This window comes from Lepisosteus oculatus, chromosome 2, assembly GCF_040954835.1.
Source record: "Lepisosteus oculatus isolate fLepOcu1 chromosome 2, fLepOcu1.hap2, whole genome shotgun sequence".
In the NCBI taxonomy this organism is placed as follows: domain Eukaryota; kingdom Metazoa; phylum Chordata; class Actinopteri; order Semionotiformes; family Lepisosteidae; genus Lepisosteus; species Lepisosteus oculatus.
In genome coordinates, this window is record NC_090697.1 from 26,630,824 (window position 1) to 26,656,620 (window position 25,797).

Consider the following 25,797-nt stretch of genomic DNA (forward strand, 5'->3'; position numbering starts at 1 on the left):
TTCTGGGAAAACTGGCCCTGGTATGAGCGTGTGTCTATGTCTGTGTGCTCTGTGATGGACTGGCATCCTATACAGGGCGTATCCTGCCATGTGCCCATCGCTTGCTGTGATAGGCATCAGCTCACCTGTGATCCTTTATTGAATGAAAAGTTAAAAAGCGGATGGATGGAACAAAATAACAGAGTAATGGGAACTCCAATCTTCAAAAATGTCTACAGGGTTTGTAGGTCATTTCCAAATAACAACTGGTTGAAATATATAAAAAATATTTAGCTTGACTTATTATACAAACTAAAAATATATTATACAAATAGATTAGGCACATTGTCCTGATCAGTAAACTAGGATTCTGGTTTGGAATTTCTGAGTCAGAAGAAAGAGCGCCACCTACTGGTCCACCTGTACCACTGCAAACTGGCTTTTCCCAGGCTCTGCCTTGCTTAGCTTCTAAGCTAAGGTGGTACTTCTGCTGTCACAGCAGACTTATTTCCATGCTTTTCTTAAATATATATATATATTTAACAATGTATCATATTGTTATAAAATATGAATATATATATATACTGTATATTGTTTGGTTTATTTTTGTCTGTCCAAAAATGTATATGCTGGACTTGGACCAGTGTGACTATAATTTGCACATATACAAAAGATAAATACCTCTTCAAACATTTTAGATTTAACCCATTAATCATTAAAAAAACATTCATATCTACTGTACTTTGAACAATATAAAATGTCATAACTATTTATTTAAAAAATAAATAAATAATACAGCCTTAAACAGTAGGACGGTACCATTTAATTTTCCTCCTCTCTCCCCCTTATTTTTTCGCGACTTCGAACATCCTCCTTCTCCCCTGTCTTTATCACTCGGCTTGGTTGAATCCAAAACAGAACATCATGGCGATTGATGGTAAGTAGGCCAATAACGGTCTCTTCTTCTCATTAATAACTTCTACATAATATTTCCTGAAGGTACATGTTCAGGGGACAGCACGAAAGTCTGGGCAGACTCTGCGAACGAGCCTGGGGCGAAAGGAAATTTTATTTAATTGTTGTAAAAGTTTGAGTGTTTTGCTGGTGATGAAGACGGCGAAGATATGGTAATCCCCAAGCCGTACCGTGGTAGTGCTGTCCAGTTCATGCGCTCCGGTAGCGGCTTGTGTGGTGCTGAAAGGACAGCTCCTATCCGCGCTACAGGACCGCGGGGAGAAACTGCAGTGCAAACAGTAGAGTAAGCACTGACTGCACACGATGTCTGTGCTTTAAGGCGAAATTCAGGTGCCAGAGGTGCTTTTCATGAGTGTTGCATGTTTTTTTAAAGGCATCGTTCGGATACTTAAGAGGCGATCGTGATAAAAAAAAAATACTCAGATACTCTAGAAGAAGTTTGAAGGACGCGCACGGAATTGCAAGTGCAAATATAAAGCTCAATACATTGATGCCCAACAGTTGCTTGGTGCTGCATCCTGGTGTGAGTTTACTAAGCTGTAAAAAGAGAGAGAAAATATTATTTTATTATGCTGAACAGTCGCTTTTCCGCAGGGAATTGCTGAACAGCTTTGTTATACGATAACGGTACGTTGCATGTTCATCAGTAAAACGATTTCACCCGCGGAAACGTTGCTTTTGTTAATTTTCCATAATAAAACTGGCTTCCAGACAGCTGTTTTCCGGAGAAATGCTTATGGGTATGAATGGGGTTTAAATTCTGATAATTGCCTGTCTCTTTCAACATAAATTACTGTATGTTGAACTGGTATTATTGTGTTGCAGCCTTTCCAGTGTCTGCGCTTCTTATGGTATTGTCTATTTTTGAGTAGCAACGAATATTTATCGCTTGCTGGCTGTGAGGATTTACAGTAGTTTCTTTCGTGCCAGATACGATGAATTCACTAAGTTGGCTTAGGTGGTATAGTAGCTCATCACGATTTTACTGAGTAGAGTTTGACATTTTATTCTTTAGCTTGACATGAATTGTACGCGTACACACAGACACCTACACACCTACACCCACGGGAGTATCTCCGCCACATAAACACCTACTCAGGAACAGAGATACGACAATGTTAATTAATTCATAGCGAGACGAAAATGTTTTAACACGTCCTCCAATTTCGTCTTTATTTTTAAGCTTTTTATTGTACTGTACCTTCTCAAACATTTTTAAACTGTACTTCGTATTTTAATTGTTCAAGTTGTAGTTTAACAAGGTTTTTCTTATCCGTGTTTACAGACGCTTTGCATTGGTTTTGTTTTTACCTGACTGTGTCAAATTGTGATTTTCAGATACTTGTTCTTGCTATAGATGACAGGATTCACAGTGGTCCTCATATTAACCTGAAACATTTGCCGTTTTCTTCAGGGATTCTCATCCTACTCGAAGTTACATTTGGTTTTTCCAGAATCAGCAACAGGTGTGATTAACCATACAGTGTATGGATCTGTACATAATGGTGTGTGTCTTTGTGGGGTTTGTTAGGGTGCTCCAGTCCTCCCACCTTCCAAATACAGATTGGCTGGGTTAGCTAGTGTCTCTAGATTGTGCATGAGGTTGTGTGTGTGGGTGGAGGCACATATATATATATATATTAAGAATGAGTAGGGGTTAATTCAAGGCTGAAAAGTAAAAAGGCTGTGGTGCGTCTCCAGGTGCGTGTGGGTGGGGAGGGGATGATTGAAAGAGCAGGAGGATGAGGAAAAGGGGTGGGATAGGAGGACAAGAGGGAGACAGTGTGAGAATGGAACATAGGGAGAATGAGAAAGGGGGCTAAAGATATCAGGTTCTGGGAGACAAATTCGAGAGAAAATGTGGGAGATTGAAATCTTTAAATGAACGGGGAGATTTTGAAAGCAATTTGCCGTTATTGTTTTGTCTCATATCCCTGAGGTCTCTGTCTGCCGTGGGTGGGGGTCAAGGCCCAAGGCTCCACAGCCAGACCGTTTATGTTTTGTATCTGTTTTAATCTAAGAGCTCTTAAATGAATAAAGCAATCTAAAAAGAAACGTACGCAGGCCTCTCTCTATATTCATTGGCAAGTGACTGACACTGTTGTATTAATCAGGTTAATTTTGATTTTCAGAGTGACTTAGCAAAGAGGGCGGTCATTTCATTTGCTAATAGGGATGCAAAAGACAAATGCAAAGGAGAAAAGGCTGATGAGTGGTATTTATAGTTTCTGAGAGTTAAGGAAATGTCATCAGGAATGATTATGATGTAGGACAGTGGAGGACACTTGAACTTGGCTGCTGTCATTTCTCCAGAACTTTCATTGCAAACTCAGAATCCTGCTGGCTGGCTGTCTGTCTCCTTGCTACACCCCGAGACGGGCTGGAAAGGTTGAACTCAGTTTTAAGCAGCAGTTAGGAATAAGGCACTCCTGACAGGACCCTGGGGGGCAAATGGCTAAGGAGCACAGCTGAAGCTGATCTTGGTGTGTAGATTCCAGCCAGGGGAAAGGTACAGTATGTAGGGTCCCAGCTGCTTTGTAATTTCTCACTCCTGCCAGCAGCTGTCGGAGAGATTGACAGATGAACAGCAAGCAAGATTTGACTCTGAACTGCTATTTGGTCTGTGAAAAAGTGTTTCAATTGCATGGCATTTCAAGGAAGATTGTGAATCTAGTTGAACAGACTTATGTCAAGTATATGTCAAGTATATAGTATGTGGCTGAACAGTATGAGGAAATGTGAGGTGCCTCAGCATTACACAGTGTCTTTCCGTTGTTCCACACATGTGAAGTACAGCGTATTACAGCTATCTAGTAGCTAGTTAATCACATGGCTGGCTGAAAGAGGTGATGTGGTACTCAGGCCTTGTGAATGTATTTTATTGCATTGACCAGATCCACTGTTCCTATCGCTAATACTGTACATGCTCCTGCAGATGGGTCTAAGGGGTCTTCTTTCATTCAAAACTTTTCTCATGTTATGGTGAAAGGGAATTATTGTGAAGTTCATTTATGCATCCTTTTTAGTTTTGTCCAAAAGTAATGCAGTTGAAATCTGATTTCATTCCATTTAGGGTGCTGCAGATTGTACCATGTGAGTGGCCATTTGAAGTTTTAAACCTGAGGAAAGCAAAAACTGTGAAGAAATTGAGTTTCATTTTCCCTTTCAGTTTGACTGTAACTAATACACATGGAATATTATTCATGAAATCTATGGGGTCTTCTTTACATGGTGATAAATGCTGTTATCATTTTTTAATTCATAAATGCACTTTTTTTATTCAGCAGATTGCAATTCATTTTTAAGATCCCCCCTTTTCTTGATTAGCAAAAAAATTGAGTGAGGATAAATGGCCTCATTTACTCATTAAAATACCATATTTACAAATGCAGGTGGTACTAACATGAGCTCATCATAGATAAATGTTTAATGTTACTTTAGTTTCATGTGATTGATGCACGCAATTGGTAACTTCTGGCATGGTCATTTCATTTATAACTGATAGCCTCATTGTAAGTGTATATGTATGTGTGTTCTTAAGCCAGTGAAATATTGTAGCAATCGAAACGTTCTAATGCAAAGATCAAAGTGCGATGATAGCAAAACGTTAAGTTCATTTTCATCTCTCAATGTAACACAGATGCAAATCACCTCAACTGAGAGAGTTAATGTGTTTCTCAGGAGAAAGAGAATTTATTAGATCTTTCGATCCTATTTCACATGAGCTTTCAGCTTCAAAATGGAATTTTGGTTCTTTCTGTTTTGACACAGCCTTAAGGTTTGAGCTCGGACTTCACAGAAAGGTGCAGTTTCTGTGTGTTCTAAAGGCCAGTGCCATGCATTTCTTTTTCACTGGATCTCTTCAGAGATCTGGGAGGTGGCTTTCTAGAACGAGCCTATTACCAGTGTTCACAGCTGATTAGTGCTCACTTGTAAACTTCAGCTGTTATCTCATTTGCAATTTTTCTTTTCTTCCACGTAGGATGTGAATTGTAAACTTAATACTGCATACAGTATGACAAATTTCCAGTTTTCATAACTCACCAGTTGGTCAAAAGCACTATATTATCTCCCCGGTTTCAGAGACTCAGTAGTGGTCTCAGTACAGGTCTGTTTTTCTAATCTTCTAGTACTGTCCACCTGGAAATGCAGTTTGGTCATTTTGCATTATCAGTTGTCATGTGTGGTTAACTTGAAACACTTTCACCTCCTCTTCTTACGTTTTATTATGAAAGAGGTTGTCTTGTCTGTGGTATTATGGCAACATTCTGTTAGATATATAGAACATGTTTCTAGCAAACAGACACAGTAATATATGTAGAGAGAATTGTGGATTTGGGGAAGCCGTGAGTTAGTACTGTATATGCCTAAGTCTTTAAGAACTACAAAGCTAAAGATAACCTACACATGGGAATCTGTAGGACCCTGGATATTAAGGATTCAAAATGAACTCAAATCAAATCAAATCACAGGTTTATCTGTATTATTTGTGGATTTTTCAGATTATTAGGAATAGAAAATCTCTTAATTAACTTGTACTCTATCTTATGTGCATTTATTACTTTTCTATACCTGATATAAACACATGCTTTACATTTTTCCATAAGGGACTTAAAGGAATCCTTTGGCAACTGAGGCGAGCATTTGCAATGGTATATAAATATTTTATGCGCCACTGGTGTAAAGGCTAGGAACAGTAATCAATTGCACATACCGTATGTTTTATTACATACTTTAGAAAGAAATGAGCTGCATTGAGGTCAATATGAGTATGAAACACCTTCATGTGTAATGAGATCACTGCAAATTCACGTGGTTGTAAAAAACAGAAAAAATATTTCCAGCATACACTGAGCTGGCAAAATATATATTGGTATTGAATTCTCTGTATGGATTGTAAATCAGAACTAGCTACCAGACTGGAGAGTTTTAAAGTTCCTACTGGAGTATGAAAATAGACTTAAATTAGGAGCAGTGGAAGGGGGGGATTTGAAATGATTAAAAAGGCAGATTAGCTTTGTGATGATACCAGATACAGTAGAGGTTAGAGCAGGGAGATGTGTGTGTAGGTTGCAAAGGAACAAGTGGAGGTTAATTCCATGAGGACAAGCAAAGCCAAATGAGTGCAAATTACACAAGGAGGGGAAGAGGTGTGACAGAGAAAGCAGAAGGAAGAGAAGGTGCAAATGGCTAATGGAAATTTAGCAATTCCCATATTGAAACCACAGTGGCTTGTTGGGCCAGAGCTTGTGCTGATTTCTGTGTTGTGAAGCTGAAGAGAGAGCACATTATTCCACCCCCTGGACAGGACACCAGTCCATCACAGGGCCAATACTGGTCCCCATTTACACAGGACTGGAGTAACTATGGTGAAGTACAGTACCTCAATCAAGGTACAAAACAGAGCACAACCCACCAGCTATGAGTCTAGAGATTTACCCACTGCTTTACACCTCACCAGAGATCAAGTTGAAGAGAAGCAAAAATTCAAGATGTGAATTCCAAGGAGAGAAGTGGAATACGGCAATCTGGGAAGAAAGAAATTAAAAAGAGATGAGTTGATCACAGAGTGCTGGGGTAATTTTGTGAACCTATTCTAAGGATGAGTTTGACCCCTGATACCTTTCTTTCACAGGTGTCTTTGATTCCCTGTGACACAGACAGAAAGGTCAGTGTGATCATGAATGAGGGAGGTAAATGTTGGACTTTAGGCCTGGAGAGGGCTGTATTCTTTAGTGCTCTGACATGCCATCTGAAATGGGCATCCAGTGTCCTTGTTGTTGCCCTGGAATGTAATGCTCAAGGAAGACAACTGGCCAACCATTTCAGAGAGGATCTTAGAAAAAGCCTGTTGCTGTCCATAGGCTTGTTATTGTTTTCATACAGCACTTTTTGCTTTTTTCTAAAAGCACAAGGTGAAGAAGCATATACTCTATTGGATCTTGAGATATTTATGCATCATTCAAAAGAAGAGGCTTCTGCTCATTTCAAAGTCAAGACAAGGAGCTGTGCTTGTGCTGTGAATATATAGCAGAGTGATGTCCGCTGTTTACTGAATGTGAATGGCAGAACGGAAATATACTAAAAGGAAGTCGAAGTAATAAGGAGAAGAAGACTCTCCAAAGGAGAAAAGAAAGGTTGTGTTTTACAGACACTTCTGCAGATGTATAGTGGCTTGGAAGCTGTGGCAGAAGTGGCCATTTACTTTCAAAGCAAACTCATACTGTGCATATTAATATTACTTCCTACAGATTTCGATTTGCTTCTTTTTTTTTCAGAGATTTTTCTAAAACTGAATCTAAAATCCCTGGCACCCCCAGGCCCTTGTCTATTTTGTATATGCAGACACCGATTCACTTGGCTTCTCATGCATTCCAGTTCCTGTCTCAGCTTCTGTGCTACTTCACAGTCCTGCCTGTGCAGAGAGCTGGAGATCTGACATCACCGAGTCACAGAGATAAATCAACACCAGCCTGGTACTGAGTAGGATATAGGCAACATGCTACTGTATATATGCTAGGACACTGAGTGTTGCCAGTTATGATAATCATCTGTATTTGGTTAATACAGGTGGGTTAACTGGCTTCTGGAAAACTTGGGTCTGGTGTAAGCGTGTGTTTCTGTGTCTGTCCTGCGATAGATTGGTGTCCCGTCTAGGACACCTTCCTTTCACCCATTGCTTGTCATGATAGGCTCCAGCTTCCCCACAAATCTGTTGATTTGAATAAAGAGGTAGCAAAAGAATAGATGGGTGTTCACACAGGCCATGACCCTGTTTGGAAACAGCCAGTCGACTGCTACAAGCCAAGAGTAAATTCAGTGTAATCAGATCCACACATGTATGTATACATGTATATATTGGCAATTCTTCTTAATTCAATATATGGAAATTTATTTCCTGTACTGAACAATAATCTGACGTGTTTCGGGCTGACAGTTTCACTGTTTGAGATATAAAAACATGCTGTCCTGGAATGATATCTGCTGTTTGGATTAAACTAATTATATTAACAAGCACTCTGTTAAGCACATAATTACCTTTTCTGTGCTCATGTTGTGTTCTCAATATGGGACAATATGTTGAAGGTATATTGAGTTTGAATATTTCTGTTTTGAGTTACTGGAGGGCTGCCTGAGCAGAGCTCAACACATGTAAGAGTTTCACTGACAATACAGGTGTTAAAAATAAAATAAAGTGTTTTGCACTTAAAGGTAATTTCGAGATTTCATATTTAGTATAAAGTCTTGGTTAAGGCTCTGAATTTTCACCAGGAAAGTTGTGGATTCAAATCCTATGAAAATGGGATATTGCTGTTGTGCCTATGAAGAAGGCAGTTCACTCAGAGTACCCTGCTGCCTATGAATAGGTACAAACAGAAATATGGGCTCTGTTTTGAGAGGAATCTAAAATGAGCTGAGTTTTCACTGGAGAAAAATGGTTTGAACATATCTATTGGTGTTCTTGCAGGGTTTCTCACTTCTGTAACAAATCCTTGAAATGATTGATTCCATATTCAGTTGCTTGCTTCTGATGTTAGTGGGTTAGAAATTGTCCAGTTTTATTCAAGTAGCGTGAGTTTGTTTGTGTCACAGAATGAAATCCTTTTGTAATAAACAACTTTTTCTACTTCCAAAATTGCATTAATAGTGGCATTCGTACATCTAATATTTTTGGGGAAAGAAGGATTGCCAAGAGTTATGATACTATTAGCATCTTCTGTGCACTTTTGAATGGTTGGAGAACTGGATATCTTTTCACACTCTTGTGGTTTCATGTCCCTATAGAACAGTGCTCAGGCATTGCTTTGTGTGTAAACATAACAAGACACCTTGGCTACAGGCACCCAGCTGCAGCAGTGCAGAAAATGTGAACTTTAACTAAAAGACTCAAAGTAGAAAAGTGGATGAACATTCTCCAAATCACAGTGTTCCAGTGGTCTGCCAAGCTAGATGTCTTGGATAGTCACAACGACTGAGGGAGAGAGCTACGGCACTTGCTGAACTAGTAGAGCCACCTGGTGTTCTGACTGAGGTATCCTGCCACTGTAGGCTTTCTTAGCAATAGTCTTTTTCTGTTTTGCATTTGTAACTTTAAGTGAAGTTCATTTAAAAGTGCTAATTACCTGCTCTGTAATTTTTATTCATATCCAGCCTGCACCTTCTCTTTGAGGAATACTATTGCCAAGCTACATGGTATGGAGCAAATTTTAATTAATTTGAGACACTGTGATGTATTTGTCCTGAACAGTTTATCCAGTTGAGTTCCCCAGGGTGGTCTCATTTTCCTTGCCTCAGGTTTCTGTTCTCTCTAGGCTGGATTGGCAATGTTTCTTTTTCTATTTTTTCTAGTTTTTCTTCTTTATTTAAAACATGAAGACGAGGGCGTGGTGTATACAGAAGGTATGCAGGAGAGGTCTCATAAACACTAATGTCATTATATACAGTATAATCAGCCTCTCAGTCATTATAACGGAAGGTGCTAAATGTCTAATGACTAGCTAAATATTTGTAACTGCTGATGACATGAAAAATTAAATTCAATGTATGGCTTATTTTTTTCTGCAGCTCTCTAATTAGTATGAAGTTTAAACAGCAATTTAGTCTAATGATACATATTAATTATGTAGTGCAGCTCAGTCAGGGCCTCTCAGAAGTGTCAGATTTAATCTAACTTTTGTAAGATGTGGGGGCATTTCAAATAACCCAGTCTCCCTGTGTCAATGTACATTTCCTCTTATTGTGTTATCTTCTGTCACCTGTATATACAAAAGCTTGGTACCAGAAAGTATGCAAATATGTGGGAATATCTATGATTGGGAAGAGAAAACAGAAGCCAACAAATCAAACAGTCTTTACCTGCCCCAAGATCGATCAAAATGAATCCAGACCAAAAGGATATGAAAAAGACCCTTACAGTGCTTGCAGATTTTTTTATTTCAGGAAAAACACACAGGTTTATACAAAGACAATATATTTTTCATACAAAAAGAATAATGCTGTATAATATTAATTATATTATACAGGATTGCTGTATACCATCAATTTCCCTACGGGATTAATAAAGTATTATCCATCTATATTTTCTGCACAAGAGGCAACTTTTGCCGGTTGCTTGCTGGGTTAGATACAGGCTCCCTCCACAGTGCCATATTGGAGGGGTGGCAATGTGGCGCAGTGGTTAGCATTGCAGCCTTGTAGCACTGTGGTCCTGGGTTCAATTCTAGACCTGGGGTGCTGTTTGCATGGAGTTCTTATGTTTGTGTGGGTTTCTTCTGGGTGCTATGTTTTCCTCCCACAGTCCAAAAATATAGTGGTAGGTTAATAGGCTTCTGTGAAAATTGGTCCTGTTGTGTACTTGTGTCTGTATGTGCCCTGCCAGGATGTACCCTGCTTTGCACACATTGCTTTCCAGGATAGGCTCCAGCCCCCCACTGACTGGGAATTAGATGAAATGGTTAGAAAATAGAGGGGTGGGTAGTTGGTTTCCATACAGTAGTGTTGGTGGGAGAGTGTAGGTCTTGTGTAAGAGCCTCAGTGAGGTTGTATTACTCTTTGTTCATGCAGAAGGAACACTGGACAGTTTGAACAAAACCTTACAGGAGCTCACTTTTAAAAAATGAATTCCATAATTTATTAAGTTCACTCATATTGTTAGATAAGTACAGAGTATAAATCAGTGCTTTTAATTCAAAAGAGACTTTAAAGAACCACTGTCTGAATAACTCACACATTCCAAATTTGTGAAGGAAGTCTTCTGTTTTACCACTATGAATAGGGAGAAATGTTGCGTTAAAGTTTAACATATGTGACAAACTTTAACTACTAGACTTGAAATGGCTTTATGTTTTCACAGCATAAAATTTGTTTTCAAATGGATCTATCTAAATCTAAATCTAAATCTAAATCTATCTAAACCCCTATTAAATACATATTAAAAGTAAGATTCTTAATTGAAATGTTGTCCAGATACGTTTGCAGTTATTTAAAGACATTCTAATTAAATAAATTTTTAGATGTTTTTAGAAAACATTTTCGCATCATTTTTCTCATAGTGCTGGATTCAGAATGACAAAACTGATTCTCAGTAAACTTCTAGATCTTATGTTTTCTAATCCTTCATCAAGCTCAGTTCACCAAATAAAAACAATAATAACAAAATCAACAGGTCTGCAGTAGTCTAGAACCTATCACTCCTTTCAATAACAAAGGCTTTCATCTCACACTGGATTAAAAGTTTCCTGAAACAACTGAACAATTTCCCATTTGTGCACAGCAGTAACATACTGTATCTGTTTTTGAAAGTAAATCTGATACTAATTATCTTTTCTCACAATTGTGTCTTAAGTACACTATCTGTTTCAGACTTCAATATAAGATGTCTGATTTGATTTGATTTAATTTGTTTTTTGGGTTGAGAGGCAGTGTAAAAATGTCACTGAAGCTGTTGAACCACAATCTCAAAAGCTTTCACCTGTCAGCACTTACTGGCCTTGTGAATGTATCACAGGTCCATATTTTGAAAATGAAGACCGTCTTGGCAGTATGGAGGACCTGTGGTTGTCTAAATCTCAGCATCAAGAGCACTTTTTAGAATTACTAAATCCCGGGATTTTTTCAAGTTCTGGTCCTCAGAGACATCGAGACTTCAAGTTACTTCAGATTTTAGGAGAAAATTGCTCAAGCCAATTTAAAAACAATGAGAGAACTCAATTGTTAAAATGTTACCCACAAACGTTTGGAATTAGACATCGGTAACTAACAGATCAGCTAAAAAGGGGGAGCACTGAGATCCAAGATAGAAAGTCCTTGTCTTAAATAACTGATCGTTTTTCACACATGTGATCATGAAGATTTTTTTTATTCTTATACAATACAGATGGGACTTTTATTGATGAGATTCTTTTTGCACCATTATAATGAAAACTCAAAACAAAGTATATAGATTTTTTCCAAGTAGCCCAGTGAGTGCCTTCACTGGGACTGGAGCTGAGCATCTGCAGTCAGTGATCTTGCCATTGGTATAAACAATCCAAATGACAAGCAGTCCAAGGGGACCCATCACCTGTCAGGCCCCAGGCAAAAGGGTAGGCAGAGAAAAATGTGGTTCAAGCTTTTGATGAGCACTAATGAAAAGAAATGAGTTCTGCAGATAGCACCCCAGCTACAGTCTTAACTAATCAGACACAGCATCAAAAAAATCTAAATCCCGAAAGACTTGCTTTCTCAGTAGGAAAACAGGATATTGATGTTTATAATGACATGTTGCGATGACGTCTCTGCATTAAAGGCTTTTGTTTCAAATGGATTTCAAGGTAAATTTGATTGACAAATCTGCTTATATAGCCCAGTACGTTCTTAGTTAGCAGACTTCTTTTCCCTTCGTGTGATGTAGTGGCTGACATTAAAATCAATGTTGAAATAATTTTAGGTTTGACAATTCCTAACCCTATTCAAGACGCGAACACTGAAATAATCCACTTTAGAGGCAGGGTGAAAACATTTAGATTTTTAAGGTCTTTCAGACGTATTAATGATTTCACTTAATAGTATTTATTTTCAAAAGCAGGATGGTGATGACTTTGGGGAAATTATTAATTTCAATGGGGATTTTAGAGGAATACATGAAGGACTTGAGCTAGTTTACCCCTGTCATTTAAACTGGCTGTCATGTGAATGTTATCTCCTGTGCTAGATTCATCTGGGGAAACAATTTCTTAGATTAAGAATAAGAACAGAGACTTTACACCAAGAGTTAGGTGTGTTGATTGAAAGAAAATCTTAATGATGTCTCTACAGCGAAAGAGCACAAATTCTTTTCCTTGTTTTTAGAATGGGTTTTGATTGAAGTAGGTCATCTGATTCATTTTAACAGGGTGACATTTTTAATGGACATCTAATGGTGGCCTGGGCTTTACTCTCCAGCAGGGGGAGCCCCTGAGAAAGAGTTGGCATCATTACCCACACTCCTCCTAGAGAGATTAGGTAGGGATAGATGTACATAAGGCAGCATACCAGGGCTGGATGGTCAAGGGAACCTCAAACAGGGCTATAAGCAAGGAGGTGCTAATTCACTGTACTGTAGGTTATGAATCCAGAGATCTTCAGACCTTTTTTTGTGAATCGAAGAAAATCTTCGATTGTTCGACAATATGACTTGGTATCTTATTCCAGATAAGCGCTGTGAAAGCAGCTTCAGTCAACTACTCTCAAAATGAAGGCCCTTCTGTATTGTTGTATGTCAAACGAGTTTCATGCGAGTTTCATTTGGACCTGTTTATTTTTATTCTCATGTACGACATCCATAGAACATATCTGAAATCCACTGGGCACACCATAGCATGATGGCAAGCTGTATTCAACATTTTGATTGTTTTATACATGTGTCAAAAGATTGTTAGTTTTTGTGTGGTATCAGATTAATATAACATTTCAAGACAAAGGCAAATATTAGCATTAGAGCAGTATAGCTGTGGTTCAGTTTTAGCTCTGTGGGAGACAGAGTGTGTTTCCTCTTCTCTCTGGTTGGCTGTACATGTCTCCGATGATCCATTGCACCCCTTATTGTTGCAATTGAATGCTGTGCCCTACTGCCTTAAAGTTGTAAACCTTGTGAAAAACGGAGGCTATATCTTCTGTAATAACCTCCTCTCAAAGGCAACAATTACTGAAAACCTGAAAAGCCTATTTCAAACCCTGCAGTGTCTGTTACCCGCTGAGGAGAATATACGATTGTGCTGCCTTCAGCCTCTGCCTTCAGACCTACAGTACATTTACCAGAATGAAGCTGCCACTGCCTTTCTTTTCTCGAGAGCTCCCCTCTCTTGTCGCCTGCTTGTTTTGCTTTCAGCAGGGCAGGAAGCTTCCCTCTTCTTATCTCTTTCTGCCATTATTGTCCAACAGAGGAGAGGGCTAAGCATGTTGGCGCGGCTCTGTGTGTGACTGGCTGTCTCGTTTAGGGGGTTTAGTCATTTTGCCAGTTAGCATTCTTAGTAGTAGGGTTGTCATCGTAGCAGTAGTAGATTCTGACATAAGGTTGATATATTTTTTGGTTTCAACTGTGTTTTACCTACTATTAAAATGAATACATCAGTTTCTGCTGTAATTCTATGAACTGCCCTGCACCTGATCCTGCATCAGTCATCAGCATGATTTACTTCACATGCCTGTCACTGGTCCCATGATTGGCATATTTTAGGATGTAATTAATGGGCTACAGAAATGCAATAGTTCTGTCAATGCATACCAAGCACAACGAGAATGTAACTGAGCTGTGCTTCATATGAAATATAGTGTAGTGTCGCTCTGCCATGGGAGTTTCACAAACTTCAGAGGATTGTCTTGATTTGTCATGTTTTCACCATATATGAAACTATGAAGTTTACCTATTGTATTTTTTCATCTTGTGGCACATTTGAAATCTGTGTGGGTATAGTCCAGTTTTTCGGCACCTGTTGTGTATTCTTTAATAGTGCTGAATCTGAGCTGTGTGAAGAGTATGGAGTGTACAGGGACAGATTATATTTAGACTGTACTAGCTTCAGAATACACAAAGACTCACCCAGGACAGCTGGTGAAATAGTGATTGTGGATTTATGTCAAGGGCAGGGGGCAGATCACATGAGTATCAGCTGACACACAAAGACATGGGCTATGGAAAAACTGGCACTTCACTGTCCTCTCCTATCTATTATTTAGTACTCCGAGTACAACCAAGTAATGGGATAAAAGAATGCCTTAGGCAGGAGCTTCTCACCGGAGTACACTGAAATGGGAACCCTTCCTTTCTCACTCGCCCACAAGAGACATGCACCTTGACACCAGTGTTTCAGGCAGTATGCCCTGTGAGAGACCTAAAAAGTTTTCTAAGCAGTAGATACTGGTGCTGTCAGTGTAAATCAGCCTCATTGACTAATTTATAGACAGAGCATTCACTCATGTGTTCTTGGTGTAGACTAATAGTCCTATTTAATTTTGAATTAGGCTTAAATACCTGGCAGGACTTCATTTCCCTTTGTAACCATTTGGGAGCTGTCTGCTTTTGAGATCATGTATAGGAGAGATTTGAAACATTATTCTTGGATTTATGGAGAGACATATTTCTGCAGGTAAATGTGCAGTACAGTACATGAAGTCAATTTGAATATTAATGAGCATCTGTAAATTATCTCTATAGAGATTTATACTGCCACTTATCCCAAGGCTAATTTTCTTAGTGCATGCTCTAAATGTGCTGCAAAGTACAGAAATGAAGGCAGGGATTAAGAAATACTTTTTCCTTGGACATTTATCGGGAGAATGTTGTTCATTTTTTCTTTGTATTTTAATGCAGATATTCTCGGGAGTCCTGGTAATGCTGATGTGTTTGAGTAGTAATATGGAATTGCTCACATAAATTTGGCAGGGGTGTTTGAGTCTTAGTGATACCACATTTTATTGAGGTTCAAAGGAAACATTTGCAAAGGCTTGTTTCTTTTAAAATGTGTTATCTAAGACATTAAGGAATGGTGCTTTAGAGATGGGCAAATGCTGAATAGAAGACTGCAATTGCAGTATATTTTATTGTGGTTTTGAGAATGTTCATTAAGACACACCCTCTGTAGAGCTGAAAACAGCTTTATAGGTTTGACATTTTTTGGTGCCTTTTATACCTAGTTACAGCATGAAGAGCCTCCTGTGTTGCCTTATAAAGAACACAACACTGAGCTGAATCAAGGACATAGCTGTACAGAGAAAAAGTGTACTGTTTATCTAATTGCCACCACACATTCTGAACCCTAAAATGCAGACTGTGCAATGTTCAGTTGTCACACATTCTCACACATTGGCCAGTCTGACTGAATGAAGTTTTCTTTAATACCGAACCAACAGGTGTCCTGCATTTGTAATATAAGAAAACTCTTCTCTATTCTTTACAATATACTGTATACAGTGCTTTGCAAAAGTATTTAGACCCTTCCTATGTTGTCCCATTTTATGAAATTACAGAATCAATCATAGATTTTTTAATCAAAACCTGCATGTTCCAAATGAAGACTTATAAGGGTAATATAAGTTACAGTAAATGGCAGCACAAACTAAAGAGATTTATCAAATCAGATCCATGAACTCAATGTTAGAAGCTTTTTTGGCAGTTAGCAATTAAGGCCCTAAGTCTTTCTGAGTAAATCTCTATCACCTTTGCATCCCTACTTGGTGCCAAGTTTCATGGTAGATTTGCCCATGCATTTTTTCAAAGTCTTTCAAGTTACTTGTGGATCGCACATGGACATTGATTTTCACAGATTGTCAATCAAATTAAAGTCAGCACTTTGGTTGGTCCAGAAAAGGATATCCATTCATTTTCTAACCACTTTATTCTATATACAGTAGGGCTGCAGGGGTCCGAACCTATCCCAGCAAGCAACAGGAGCAAGGCAGGATACAGCCTGGACAGGATGCCAGTCCACCACAAAGCTCAGACACAAACGCACACACTCGGACCAATTTTCCCAGAAGACAATTGGCCTACCAGTATATCTTTGGACTGTGGGGGGAACATGGAGAAGCCAGAGGAAACTCATTTGAACACACAGAGAGCATACTGTACAAACTCCACACAGATAGCACCAATGGAATTGAACCCAGGGCCCCAGCACTGCAAGGCAGTAATGCTATCCACTGTGCCACCATGCTGGACATTCAAAAGCATATTTACCTTTTTATTCTAATGTCACTCCATCACTCCAGTGTAGCTTTGGTCTTGTTCTTGGGATAATTGTCCTGCTGAAAAGTGAATTATTGTCCTAGTTTTACGTTTTAGGTTTGAAGTAGATTTTACTCTAAGATTTGTCAGTACTTTGCTCTTGACAAGCTTCCCAATCCCTGCTTCTCAAAATGATGCCACCACCATATTTGACAGCAGGGATGGTTATGACTAGGTGATGCACTATGTTAGGTGTTCATTAGAGGTTATGAAACCTCCAACTGATACTCTATTCAGGGTATTTTCCAATATTTTGACTTGGCAGCATTTGTTTTTATACTGTATATGCTTGGTAGAAAAAGGTACTTGACTAGGATGATAAGAAACCCAACAAATCCTTACTGTATATCAGTAGTTCAATGGTAAGTGAGAGTATAATAGTAAAAAAAAAACAGAACCCCAAATTAAATGCTCCTCTGAGTGAACACAATCATTCTGTTTTTGGTGCTCTCCTATGCAGGTTGTATTTTTGGCATTTGTTAAATTGCAAGTACACATGTTCATTGTATGTTCTAATAATAAAGTGATAATTGAACTGTTTTTTTCCACAATTCTGTTCATATAATAATAGGCTTGGGAAGAGTAGGTAGGCAAGTGAAAGCTGAGGTGTGACATGCACCAGAAGGGAAAGTGAGAACAGCATGCACTCACAAAGGCTCTCCAAACACAAACAGTCTGCTGCAGAATCCGAATGGAAATGTGCTATCTATTCTGGGATGCACAGTTCCCAACTGCCTGTGGATTATATTATGCTTTATGTAGTTTGTGTCAATATTCAAGACATTTATTTTTTCTGTTACATTTCCTGCAATGCCAGTTCTGAACATGAAGAAAAATTGTAACAATTTTACTACTCTGTGAAATAAAATTCCATGTTATTTCAATTGTTCCTCTTCTGCTTCTTCCCAGTGCCTCATTATTAATAGGTACATCTGTGTGTCTTATTCAGTTTCAATTTAAAGGTTTCTTTCAGAGGTGCTTCTCAAAAGACGCCAGGAACCAAATACTTTAATGTGTGGATGTGGGATTTTAGATCCTAATGCATCATTGAGGTTTAACCACTATAGTATTATGATAAGAGTCTGTAAATGCTAAAAAATCGTTTACAATACAGTACATAACTAACCCATATATAAACTACAACCATGTGAGCAACTTACAAAGCCCGTGCAACATGACAAGTATTTTCCTTTCCAGTCTGCATAACATGACATTGGTGCTTCTTGTGGGTATGTTTATAAGGGCCTTTCAAGGGGAGGCTTGTTGTTCCTGCTGGATGTCATGAAAACTGCACCAGACTGTAGCTGTCAGTTCACAGTGAGGAGGCAGGGAGACAACGCTGTGCTTCTGTGTGCAGTTTTGAACGAAAACTTGTCTGTGTCAATTCTGCCTAACAACCTGTCTTCATTTACATTTGCTGATGGCTCAGAACCAAGGTGCCCATCTAGAAGACATGGAAGAAGTCATTTCAGAGCTAATGCAGTGTAATGACAGCTTCTGTAAAAGTGTATCCCAGTTTAAATGATGCAGTCTTGGTTTTAATCACTGTTGACAACCCCTTATGCTGTGGCGTCACCCACTTTGATGATGCAAGACAGGCGCCTTGCAGAAACCAAAAGAATGCTGAAAATGTCTGTCGTGCCGGTAGTCGGCAATGATTACTGGCTCTGCTGTCCATAAAATAGCATCTCAAATCAGAGCCCAAACCAAACTGTGCTGGGAACACAACTTCCCTTGTGCTTATTGAGTCTACAGTGCAACACCTTAGGTGTCCATCTGCTGTAAAACAAATTCTATGCCTAACAAAGATTAACGTTGATGTGCATTTCCAGGATGTTTTTTTCAGATGTATAAAGATTGTATGTCCTGAGGTATAAGCAAATGTGCTTATTAACTACTATTTGAAGTGTCAGAATAACATTTTTAAGTTAATATATTTTCCCATTGTGTGCAAACATTATGAAAATTTCAGTTCTGTCTTTCTACATTTGCCCCCTAACACACAACCTCAGGTTTGCAGCTCTGATATTTCTCTTGAATCATCCTTGAGGATGCTTTACATAGATAATATTAAATCTGTTTTCTACAACTTTGACAGTATTGGGTTTATTTCAGCTTTCCTTGTCTGGTTTGCCTTATCTTTCCTTAATTAAAAGTCTCATTTCTTTTTGCATAAAACGTAATTTTCTAAAACTACATTCATTCTCCTGACAGGGCAAAGCAGGCATCAGATTTCTCAAGTGAAGAGAAAAATGCTGTGTCCTTTTTTTTTTACATTGAAAATACAAGGAGAATACATTTAATTGGGAGTGAATATATAATCAAGTGTTTTTTTTAAACATTAATTAAATTAAATATTTTAAACATGTTTTTTAAAACATTCAACAAAAACTATTACATTAAAATGTATATTTCACATGTACACTGTAAAATAATCAGTATTGTGGAAAAAGTGCATTTTTCCCTGATCATTCCAATTTCAAAAATTGTCACTGGCAAAATGCTGTTTGAGAGCTGTGCTTTAAAATACAAGACCCACCAGCTCATCAGAAAAGTCCAGGGCTGGAAACTCCCGATCTACATCCACAGCTGCTCCAGTATCTGCTGAGACCATGTGACTGAAGCTACAGTCGCTGTGCAACCCACCTTTTGTTGTGAAATTCCTTGCTTTTGTTTCTGTGTATGTACTACTGACTTCTTCAAAACCACCATCCTGTTTAAATAATTCACCTCCAGTATATAAATAAGCCAAACGAACAACCAAAATCTGCTTGCGGTGGTTTTGTAGTAGGAGAAATATCATATTTGCACACAATAGATTGCTCTCTGTTCCTGCATAGTTACAGTATGTGCACACATCACTGCGATGCTTTTATTCAGCTGCTGTGGCATTGGCTTGACTGAAATTAGTTCATGCTTTTATCTCCTTGGGTTAGACTACTGCAATGCCTTCTTAGCTGCTTCATCCAATAAATCGCATCAGAAACTACAGCATGTCCCGAACCGTGCTGCTCGAATGCTAAGAACTTCGAACATGTTTCTAAAATCTACACTAGATACCAGTCTCTTACAGGACAGACTTTAAAATTCTCTAGTTGACCAGGCACTGCATGGGCTGTCTCCTGTGTATGATGAATATCTGCAGTTTCTTTATCTTCTGTATCTGGATGGGATTTTTATCTGTCTTGTAAGTCTTGTCTTGTAAGATCTGTTCACCTTCCAAAGTATTTAGAAGTGACTTCAAACAGTAAGATGTGTGAACCTGGCTGAGCTTGTCATGCTTAGACTGACAAAGTTTCCTCCACATGGTGTGTCCAGCTGCCTGTGCTTATGAGACCAAATGAAAGCACCTAATCACCTGCTGTGGGTCGGTCTTGGGGGACTGATGGTTGTTTGAGTGAGCATTAAGTTTCATTGTCTTAAGAATGCAGCAGCACTACTGTGTTAAACGTGTGTATGTAGGAAGAGGTTTGAACAATTAGTTTTTCAAGGGTAGTGAACAATTAGTTTTTTCCCAGCCTGTCTTAGAATACTACTGGACTTTCATAAGCCTGAAAATACATACGCTTCTATAAAGGCTGTGGAAGGATTGCTTTAAACCTTGGCTGATTTTGTGGAGTTTTTTTTCTGATGCTGTCTGCTTTATTTTTGCACAGATACTAAAATGTTACTCCCACAGTAATAATCTATCATCTATCATCTATCATCTATCATCTATCATCTATCATCTATCATCTATCATCTATCATCTATCATCTATCATCTATCATCTATCATCTATATTAACATTTTATGTCCTGTAAACTTTCATTCTATTTGATATTGAGGCCATACATTCAGTTTTTAGATGTTTTTACAGAGCCGTTGCTGTAGGCTGGAATGCAAAGAAAACAATTGGCAATTATGAATTGTATGTGTATAAAATAAACAACAACAATAACTCCATTAAATTAAAAAATAATAATTATGTAGCGGTCGAAAGGGTAATTGGCTTCATTACTCTGCTCTCCTCCCCACTGTAACTGGTGTGTGGTGAGCGTTCTGGCGCACTATGGCTGCCGTCGCATCATCCTGGTGGGGCTGCACATCGGTGGTGGTGGCGGGGAGTCCCCATTACCTGCAAAGTGCTTTGAGTGGAGTGTCCAGAAAACCGCTATATAAGTGTAAGCAAATGTTATTATTATTAAATGTTAGTAAGCCAAAGGAATGTAGTGGTAAAGGTTTCTCTGCATCTACATTCTTCTGTGTTCTGAACACATAAAAGAGGCTATTGTATCTTTCAAATGTTCTTCATTTTGCTGGCTCACAGCCCTGTCTCCTTTCAATAGAACTTAAAAGCAAGCGCGTCCTGGATTCTTAAAGCAGGTACTGGAGATTCCTTTAGAAAATTGGGACAAGCCAGAAATACTTGCTTTTCCTTCACCAATGAGAAAAGAGAAACTTCTGGAGGCTTTAACCTTGTTTGGGCTTACTTTATTTTTATTTTTTTCTAATCAAGTCAGATCATATGACTCCTGCTTTCCAGAAAGATCACAAAGATGGTTTTTCCAACACTTCTAGCATTTTAGTGGATATTCAAACAAATGTACACTTTAGATATATAATTCTTGCTCTGTTTTTGTTACTTTCTTTACCCTTTCATATTATAAAAATAAAGTTATGTGTGTCAAAATCAAAACAGAAGAAAACAATGGAAACATCTGACAATAATGGAAAGGTTGCTTATTTCTTCTTGGCAACTTTCTCTGTATATTCTCAGGCCTCAATTTTTCAAGATTATTTTAATATTTGGATTAAGAAAGGGTTATTAACTGATAGACTGCATATCATTTTTTACTTTAAATAATTGGTACTAGTCATCTTCCTGTCTTGTATCCTAACACACTGTACTGTACAATTGATTGCCAATCACTGTTCATGAATGCACTTAAATTGGTCAATCAGAAACAACATACAGTACAGGCATATGTATTAAATACCATTGGCAAATGAGATCTTTCACAGCACGGCCTACAGATTTTCTGTATCTCATCAGTCCCATAATGGTAAAAGACACGGATAGAACAACAGATACTGTATGAATTGGTCACCTCTGGCTGAACATGTGAGTGCCAGTGAATAATTCACAACTGACTGCTTCTCCAGTCATAGGGACTTGGCCACTCTGTGAATATGACAATTTCAGGCTTAGGGAAAATATGAAGGGAGAATGTAAGAAGAACATAAAGATGTAAAAAGGTTATGAAAGAGAAGAGGCTATTCGGCCGTTTGTGCCCATTTGTTTGTTCATACTTCGCATATCCAAGGGGCTCTGTCTCAGTTGTTTCTTGAAGGATCCCAGGTAACTGGCTTCCATACGATGGCTGGGCAATTTATTCCATACGCCTGTCACTCTTTTTGCAAAGATGTACTTACATTCTCTGTCCCAAACACCCTTGGTGAATTTGTCAATCCCTTTCAGGATTTCAAATACAAGTATCAAGTCCCATCATAATCTGCTATATGCAAGATTGAGAAGATTCTCTTGCTTTAACCAGTCGGTGTTTTCTTTAGACTTGGAAATAATCTGGTTTCTTGTTGAGCTCTTTCTATAGAGGCAATGTCTTAGGAGGTATGCTGCAGTGACCAGAATAGTACAGTATCTTAAATGTGTTTTGACTACGACAGTGTTTAAACATACTGCTAATTAGTTTTCACCATCTACCCTAACATTTTGATGGATTTTGCAATTGCTTCTTTATATTGTCTGGAAGAGGATAATAATGAGTCAACGTCAACTCCTAAGTCCTTTTTATATTCTGCTAGGAGTTCAGTGACTCCCATCTGATATTAATAAAATGCATTTTTACTGCCTGCTTTGCAATAGTCTCCATTAAATTTCATGTGAAAGCTGTCCTCCCAGTCTTGAATGGTGTCTCAGTTGTTGTGCATTTCCTTTGTCTCTTCTGTAACGTTTTCCACCACGCCTATTTTAGCGTCTTCTTCACAAGAATTGACTGGTAAATATGCCAGGGGGATAATCGTTATTATACAGTACTGCAAATTAGAAATATCAGCCAGGAAAGTACAGATCCACGCATTACATCACTCTAAATTTGCTGAGGGGTCTCTCCCCTTTATATTACTTTCTGTTTTCCAGGCATCAACCCATTATTAAACTGTTTACATTATATTTGATTCCTGTATTTATCAGTTTCCAAATCAACCTTATATGTGAACCTTTAACAATGATTTTCTGTAATACACGTAAGCTCCACTTGCATCCTTCACTGCTGTTGCTTGGATCAGTGTATTTTAACTTACAGTCAATTGCAAGAACGCAATAGCAATCTCAGAGTTTTTTTTTGTCCTAGTATGTCCAAATTGTTAACTCCATGATCTTTTGAAATTAGTTGATCATTTTCTGATCTGTAAAGATCTGTTGATGTCACCCTCCTAAATAGTAGCTCTGTAAGGGTATCTAATAAGATATCTTTACAGAAGGTATCAACTGTAATTGCCCTGTTGAAGAAATGAGATAGATTTATACATGGCATGTCTGTTATTTTACCTTAGATCTTAGCTATGCATGCATTTGTATTTAACTCATAGATATTAAACATATTATAAACCCCAATACCCATGCAAGATGACGGGGTGAGATAGATCTTTCATTTATCACTCGTGGAATAGTATTGATCCAAGATTCTAATTAAGCTGTTCCGTGAATGTGGTGTGGCACCATGTTCCATACTTGTAACACTAGTTATATCTTGCATTCTGTTGAAGGGGATCAGTAAGAGCCGTCTCCATACTTACAAAAATAAAACTTATGAGTTACTGTTCCTTTTCACTTAGGAAGACACTGATACTACCTCAGGCAGATATCAGAAAGTCTTGGTTTTGAGCAGTCTCAGTATACAGTAACATGTTGTTTTATTACTGCTCATACTTTTGTGTGAATTTGCTTGAGTAAAGCTTTCCATTTCACTCATTCTGTCTTGCTGGCAGATATTACTCACAGCATACTTGAGATATGGCTCTACCTGCAGGAGTAATGGGTCACTGATCCTTGCTTTGGGCTTTAAATAATAAAGCGAAAAAGGCAGTTAATGACTCTTTTTTGCCAAAGGAACATCGATGTCTGATGTCATTATTAATGTGCTTCAAAAAAGATCTTGGCAAAAGCATAAGATACACTGAGCACAATTGTATCTGTACAACAATAGTAGGTAATGAACGAAAATCAAAAGTAGAAAGGAAATTATATCGGATTATAGCTTTTTATAATGTGTTAGTAACTCATGCATTATTAATCCTATATACAGTATAATCAGATATGGGTAGCACAGTGGCACGGTGATTTAACATTGCTTCTTTGTAGTGCGGTAGCCATGGACTCAATTGCTGGTGTGCTATCTGTGTGGAGTTTGTACAGTATGTCCTTGCCAGAATAGGCTTTAGCTTCCCCATGATCCTGTGTTGGATAAAGAGGTTAGTATTTAGATTCTCAGAAAGGACATCTTGTGAGACAAACATTGATTTAGGATAGCCCGCACATACAGTACTCAGTAGGTTAATGACCTGTTGCTATCTAGGCCATGACGGAGTTATGATGTCCTAACAAATATCTCTATAGATTTAGAAACATAGAAATCAGAAGTCCTTAATTTCATCTTCTGGATGTCTGTCAATATTCAGATTATCTTGGATTTGAACTAGCAGACACTAGGCTGCACTCTGATTGGAGATCATGAACCCCTCAGTGCCCACCTGTAACTGCTTAGTCTTTAAAGTCAGAGAGTTAAGTAAATCTTAGGGTGCATCGCTATTATGAAATGTTTGCTTGTTTCTAATTTTCTTATCAAGGAACATCAATGATATGATATAAAACAGCATTGGTAAGAAGTATTTTAAATTACTTCTAATATATTTAAACTGCATAAAAGTGTAAATTAAAAACTTTGCATTTGGGGGAAATATGCAGTAAACATATATTATTCAATAATACAATATATCATGTTTATATGTGAGGAAGGACTGAAATATTTTCTAAACTGTTTTTAAGGATTTCTTCTAATAAATTTCACTCAGGTATGTCCTCAGGCTGGAATCTGTGGACTCTTGTAATAATGTATATCCTGGATGTATTGCTTTAACTATGCTACTGTGCTCAAGCAAACATTTACTGTAGGTTCTCATTCTCCAAGGCTTTAGGCGGACATTTACTGTTCTACATGTCTTGAATAGTAAAACACAAACCAGGGGGCACAAGCGGACACTTCATGAAAGTGCGTTTAAAACTGTCAACAGGAAGAGCTTATTTGCCCACAGTGTTGTGGGAGTAATGAACCAGTTAATCAGCCATGATGTTGAAGCTGATATCCTGGTTCCTTTCAAGAACTGAATGAAAATGTCAGATCAGTATCAATTTGATACTACTTAACAAAAGTAAAACAAAGCAAGAAAAATGTGAGGCAGTGCATTAAAAATGATAAAAGGTTGGTACTCGTATAAAAAGGGGGTTATGGAACAAGCTACTCAGCCATGTTGTTGAAGCTACTTCCATGGCTTCTTCTCATCTTCTGAATTCTTCTGAGTCCCTCAGATTACAATTACTGTAACTCTCTCTCTCTTTCCTAGCGTTAATCGGCCGCATCAGCAGGGTCCGCTTGTTGGCACACCAGTCTCCATTTGCTGGTTTGAACCAAATCTTTGAGCTGATGTTGCCATTAACTGCGACCGAGAAATACTGCTGGCCTCACTAACACCTCTTCCAGCAGCAACCTTAGTTTTTCCCAGGAGGTCTCCCATGAAGTTACTGACCAGGCTCACACCTGCTTAGCTTCAGTGGGTTGCCAGTTGTGAGTTGCAGGGTGATATGGCTGCTGGCATTACAAAAACTGTAACTATTACCTACTAATGGGCTAAATGCTCAAATGGCCTCCTCCTGTTTGTAATCTTTAGTATGGTCTTATGTCTTGGTCTGACAATAGAAGTATGAAGAACTTCCTGAGTCATCGAGGTTCATCCTGACCACACTGTCAGAGTTCTGTCTTGTGTCCTCAGGTTAAAAGTGGATGCAACCTGGAGAAGGTGAAATAAAAGAGGGCACTACCAAA

The 25,797-nt window shown here is 38.4% G+C and overlaps 1 protein-coding gene across 4 annotated transcripts in view; it reads left to right on the top strand.

The window, feature by feature from the left end:
- The first annotated feature begins 900 nt into the window (after nucleotides 1-900).
- Nucleotides 901-25,797, top strand: part of syt14a (synaptotagmin XIVa) — a 106,274-nt gene continuing 81,377 nt past the window's right edge. For all 4 annotated transcript variants that reach the window (XM_015356659.2, XM_015356673.2, XM_015356666.2 and 1 more), the window contains exon 1: nucleotides 901-916. In XM_015356659.2, coding sequence (XP_015212145.1) covers nucleotides 904-916 — 13 coding nt within the window. In that variant the 5' untranslated portion in view covers nucleotides 901-903. The remainder of the gene's footprint in view (nucleotides 917-25,797) is intronic.